At 54.2% G+C, this 6000-nt stretch overlaps 1 protein-coding gene across 1 annotated transcript in view; it reads right to left on the bottom strand.

Moving 5' to 3' along the window:
• Positions 1 to 2932: 2932 nt before the first annotated feature.
• The window catches only part of LOC141078057 (fibroblast growth factor 11-like), an 80095-nt gene continuing 77027 nt past the window's right edge, over positions 2933 to 6000 (bottom strand). Inside the window, exon 5 of the mRNA XM_073564864.1 lies at positions 2933 to 3439. Within this exon, the coding sequence (XP_073420965.1) occupies positions 3339 to 3439 (101 nt within the window). The 3' untranslated portion in view covers positions 2933 to 3338. The remainder of the gene's footprint in view (positions 3440 to 6000) is intronic.

The following is a 6000-nucleotide window of genomic DNA, read 5'->3' as shown; positions in this document are numbered from 1 at the left end:
GCGGTGCCTGCAGCGCCGAGTCCGATGATCTCTGGCGTCGGTATGCTTCTTCCTGTGTGCGCGGTCACGTGGTACCACTCATTACAGTAATGAATATGGACGCCACGCCACTTCAATAGGCGTGGCGTCCATATTCATGACCTTAATGAGCGGTACCACGTGACCGCGCGCACAGGAAGAACTAGCATACCGGCGCCGGCAGGAGGTAAACGTACACGTGCACAGGGACCGTGCAACATGGAGGACTCGGGTGAGCCCGTGAGGGGGGGGGAAGGGGAGACTGAGCCCAGAGCCATGCATATGGGGGGAGACTGAGCCCAGAGCCATGCATATGGGGGGGAGACTGAGACCAGAGCCATGCATAGGGGGGGAGACTGAGCCCAGAGCCATGCATACGGGGGGGTGACTGAGCCCAGAGCCATGCATACGGGGGGTGACTGAGCCCAGAGCCATGCATACAGGGGGAGACTGAGCCCAGAGTCATGCATAGGGGGGGGACTGAGCCCAGAGCCATGCATGGGGGGGACTGAGCCCAGAGCCATGCATATGGGGGGTGACTGAGCCCAGAGCCATGCATGGGGGGGGTGACTGAGCCCAGAGCCATGCATAGGGGGGAGACAGCCCAGAGCCATGCATACGGGGGGGGGGAGACTGAGCCCAGAGCCATGCATACGGGGGGGGGGGAGACTGAGCCCAGAGCCATGCATACGGGGGGGGGGGAGACTGAGCCCAGAGCCATGCATGGGGGGGTGACTGAGCCCAGAGCCATGCATAGGGGGGAGACAGCCCAGAGCCATGCATACGGGGGGGGGGGGGAGACTGAGCCCAGAGCCATGCATACGGGGGGGAGACTGAGTCCAGAGCCATGCATACGGGGGGGGGGGAGACTGAGCCCAGAGCCATGCATGGGGGGGAGACTGAGCCCAGAGCCATGCATGGGGGGGAGACTGAGCCCAGAGCCATGCATACGGGGGGGAGACTGAGCCCAGAGCCATGCATACGGGGGAGAGACTGAGCCCAGAGCCATGCATACAGGGGGGGAGAATGAGCCCAGAGCCATGCATACAGGGGGGGAGAATGAGCTCAGAGCCATGCATACCGGGGGGAATGTGTTCTGGGGGGGGGGTATGAGCAGAGCCTGCACTGTGGAGATGGCTGCAGTGGGGAGATGGCTGCACTGGGGAAATGGGTGCACTGAGGAGACAGCTGCACTGGGGAGATGGGTGCACTGGGGAGATGGGTGCACTGGGGAGATGGGTGCACTGGGGAGATGGCTGCACTAGGGAGATGGGTGAACTGAGGAGATGCTGCACTAGGGACATGGCTACACTGGGGAAACGGGTGCACTAGGGAGATGGGTGCACTAGGGAGATGGGTGCACTGGAGAGATGGCTGCCCTGAGGGATGGCTGCACTGGGGAAACGGGTGCACTGGGGAGATGGCTGTACTAGGGAGATGGGTGCACTAGGGAGATGGCTGCACTGGGGAAACGGGTGCACTGGGGAGATGGGTGCACTAGGGAGATGGGTGCACAAGGGAGACTGGTGCACTGGGGAGACGGATGCACTGAGGAGACGGCTGCACTAGGGAGATGGGTGCACTGAGGGGACGGCTGCACTGAGGAGACGGCTGCACTGGGGAAACGGGTGCACTGGGGAGACGGCTGCACTGAAGAGACGGGTGCACTAGGGAGGTGGCGGCACTGAGGAGACTGCTGCACTGAGGACATGACTGCACTGGGGAAACCGGTGCACTAGGGAGATGGGTGCATTGAAGAGACGGCTGCACTGGGGAGACGGCTGCACAGGGGAGATGGCTGCACTAGGGAGAAAGGCTACTTTCACATAAGCGATTTTTGCCAAAGTACATTAGTCATACTTACCAATGGGGAGGCAGCACTAAAAGTGCCTAGGGCAGCATAAACTAAATACGGCCCTGTGTATGATATTACACTGGGAGAGTGTCTGTATTACATGTGTGAGGTTTCACTGGCGGTGTCTGTATTACATGTGTGATATTTCACGGGGGGATTGTCTGTATTACACGTGTGATATTACATGGAGGAGTGTCTATATTACACGTTTAATATTACACATGAGCATCTATTAGGCCGGTTTCACATTTGCGCTTCAGGGCGCAGCGACGGCCTGCGCACGGCCGCCGCTAAGCCCCGCCCCCTGCTGCGCCTCCACCGGTAGCTCCGCCTCCGGGCGCATGACGCTACATGCGTCATGCGTCCCCTATCTTTATCACTGAGTACAAAGGCCGTGCACAGTATGCGTTTGGCGGCACCTGCATCCTTTTGACGGTGCGCCAACCAGTGCCAAACGCAACCTGTTGCAATCAAAAGGACACAGGCGCCGCCAAACGCATACTGCGCACGGCCTGCGTCCTCAGTGATAAAGATAGGGGGCGCATGACGCATGCAGCGTCATGCGCCCGGAGGCGGAGCTACCGGCGGAGGCGTGGCAGGGGGCGGGGCTTAGAGGTGGTGGTGCGCAGGCCGTCGCTGCGCCCTGAAGCGCAAATGTGAAACCAGCCTTACACATGATATTACACAGGGGAGTGCTATTACATATATGATATTATACAGGGGGAGTGTCTGTATTACACATATGATATTGCACAGGTGGAGTCTCTGTATTACATGGGAGGTGTGTCTATTACACATGTGATATTACAAGGGGAGTGTCTGTACTTCATGTGTGATATTACACTGGGGGGTGTCTGTATTACCCCTGTGATATTACACAGGGGAGCATCTATTACATGTGTGATATTACACGGGGGAGTGTATTTATTAGACGTGTGATATTGCTCGGAGTGAGTGTCTGTATTACACGTGTGATATTACATTACATGGGGGAGTGTCTGTATTGCACATGTGATATTACATGGGGGGGGTCTGTATTACCAGTGACATTACACACAGTTGTTAATTATATAATTTATTTGCATATATTCGGTTAGCAGACTGATGGCTCGTCTTTTGCAATGAGGGTCTGGTGATTTGGGGTCTTCACATATCTAGGGGCAGGTTAGTGCATAAAGCCGTATACATGAACACAGAAGAGGTTACATTCGCAGTACCATATACAGATGCTGGAAGATGGTTGTCAGGCTTCCTGAGATGCAGACCACGTGTCTTTCCCTTAAAGTGGTCTTAATGGTCTCATATTATTGCCTTCTCGGATGCAGCATGGTGGGTCCAGAAAGTCTTATTAAAGCTTGTTCTCTAGTGGAGACGCTGCTCCTCACAGTCCACGTATTCCCCACCTCTTCAAGGTGGTCAGGGTTTATTGCATCGCCCGTCATCTTCCTTCATCCTCCAGTTTCCCTCATCGGGCCCCTCGGAGCCGAGCACTCGGTTTTGGGGTCAGTCTTCTTGTGGGAGAGACTTTTATGACATCATGGAGAGAAGGTTCCTTATAGAGAGCAACTGCAGGACACAAGAGTGGGGTCATCAGTCATAGTTCCTGCACATGTATATCCCCCAATGATAGATATCCTCCACGACTGGGACCCTTACCGGTCATAGCTCTAAACCCGCACCCCTGAGATCCCCCACCGGTCATAGCTCTATACCCTCTCCCCTGAGATCCCCCACCGGTCATAGCTCTATACCCTCTCCCCTGAGATCCCCCACCAGTCATAGCTCTATACCCTCACCCCTGAGACCCCCCTCCGGTCATAGCTCTATACCCTCACCCCAGGATCCCCCACAGGTGATAACTCTATACCCCCGCCCCTGGGATTCCCCACCGGTCATAGCTCTATACCCTCACCCCTGAGATCCCACCAGGGGTCATAGCTCGATACCCTCACCCCGGGATCCCCCACCGGTGATAGCTCTATACCCCCGCCCCTGGGATTCCCCACCGGTGATAGCTCTATACCCCCGCCCCTGGGATTCCCCACCGGTCATAGCTTTATACCCTTACCCCAGGATCCCCCACCGGTCATAGCTCTATACCCCCGCCCCTGGGATTCCCCACCGGTCATAGCTTTATACCCTTACCCCAGGATCCCCCACCGGTCATAGCTCTATACCCCCGCCCCTGGGATTCCCCACCGGTCTTGGCTCTAAAACCCCACACCCCAACAACTGCTTTGAACGTGAGACTACCATCATTTTGTAGATAATCACCTTGTTATCTAATATATAAATATGACTTATAACTATTTAGCATATGATTAGTTGTGACGAACCCGCACCTCACCACCTCGCCTGACCGTCACTATTATGTCAGAGAGATCTCGTGGTACGGTCTCTTCACTTGAATCAACGTGACATTCCACATCCACTGAGGACACGCAAGGTCAGCTTGACACAGTTTTACACAGAAAATCCCCTGCCCACAAGGGCCCAGAGAGGCACGGGGTGTGAGAGGATGTGGCCCATGCAGTTGCTGACATAGCACCACACTCTCTCACAACCCTGACAGACAGAGGCCCCTTTCACTAGCTCCAGTGAAACAGAGCCTTATCAGCTCAGTAGCACTACCACCAATTCCTTGTGAGATATAAGCCTAGTCCGTTAACGGGATTATATTGGGCCAGAAATCAGACCCGGTAGCATAGAAAGTTAAAGCCGAGAACACTGATGTGGATTCACAGATCGAGCTAAAAGAGCTGCACAAAGTTAAATTATGTATTTAATTGCCTTATGGGCACACTAGACAATACACTGCATACACAATGATTATTCATATACCATAGTCAGATATGCAAATACAGATGATAGTACAAGACTTAAAAGCAAATAAGTCATGTCAAATACCGGTTTGATGTTCGACCGTGTGTGCTGAGCCACTTGGGGCTGTTTCTTTCAGCACATTACACGACACAGCCCCCCTATAGAAGTGAACAGCAAGCATGACAAAGAGAGCGAGCACATGGCTTTGCACAAGCATTTATCCCCTTGGTTGGTCACACCCTTTTCGCTCCCAGGAGGGACCTTATCTCCCTCCTCTGGGTGCTTGAAGTTAAAACTCCCAAAACCTATGAAAGATCATAACTTCATAACATAAGGTCAGTTGTCGTCGGTTCTGGCACCATGGGATCTGGCTGGGGCCCCCGTTATACCTGAAGACCAAAAACACCGCTTTGCTACCTGGCTTCTATTTGCTGTTCTGCGCATCTCCCCACCATGGGGTGCTAGAATAGATCGAGACCCTGGAAGGCGTTTGGCCCATTCCAGAGATCTTCAAAATGTAACCGGTGAGTGGCTAGGATGTACGTTAAATCCAAGCTGCCATTAAATCCCCCAATTCTTCACACATCCCCCTTTAGAGGACGCTAGGAGGCAGCACTTTCCGGTGTTCCCCCACGTGCCCGTCCTCTACCTCCCCTTGTCAGGATTACCGTGGTCAAGACCTTGCTTGAGGCAAAAGGCAAAGTGGTGCTGCTGGAGTGCAAGGCTCCAGCATAACAACCTCCCCTTCATTGTGGATATAGTGTGTAACCAGCTTAGGGGGTTGTGGTACATTTCCATGGTGAATTGGTGACCATACAAGTATGGCTGCAGTCTCTGCAGAGCCCACACAATTGCCACGGATTCCCTTTCCAACACGGAGTAGGCCACCTCCCTCGTCAGCAGCTTCTGGCTCAGGAACAAAACGGAGTGTTCTTGGCCCATAGAGTTAACCTGGCTGAATACAGCGCCATGGTCAAAGTCACTGACGTCAGTCTGTACTACAAATGGCCATGTAAAGTTGGCTGCTTGTAGTGCTGGGATGCTGGGAAAGACAGTCTTCAGTGCACTAAAGGCTGTCTCAGGGTCATTTGTCCAATCAACTGTGGAGGGCATCTTCTTCTTGGTGACATCCGTCAGGGGATTCGCCAGGCATCTATAGTGGGGAATTAACCTCGTATAGTACCCGGCGGTACCCAGGAAGGACATCACCTGTTTCTTGGTCCTAGGGGTTGGGCCAGGATGTGATGTCATTCACTTTCTCGGGCTCCAGCTTCAGAGCTCCACCACCTACCCATTGTCCCAGA

Source organism: Dendrobates tinctorius, unplaced genomic scaffold (assembly GCF_039654945.1).
Source record: "Dendrobates tinctorius isolate UK_male_01 unplaced genomic scaffold, ASM3965494v1 ptg000495l, whole genome shotgun sequence".
Classification (NCBI taxonomy): domain Eukaryota; kingdom Metazoa; phylum Chordata; class Amphibia; order Anura; family Dendrobatidae; genus Dendrobates; species Dendrobates tinctorius.
This window is presented reverse-complemented; position numbering and strand designations above follow the sequence as displayed.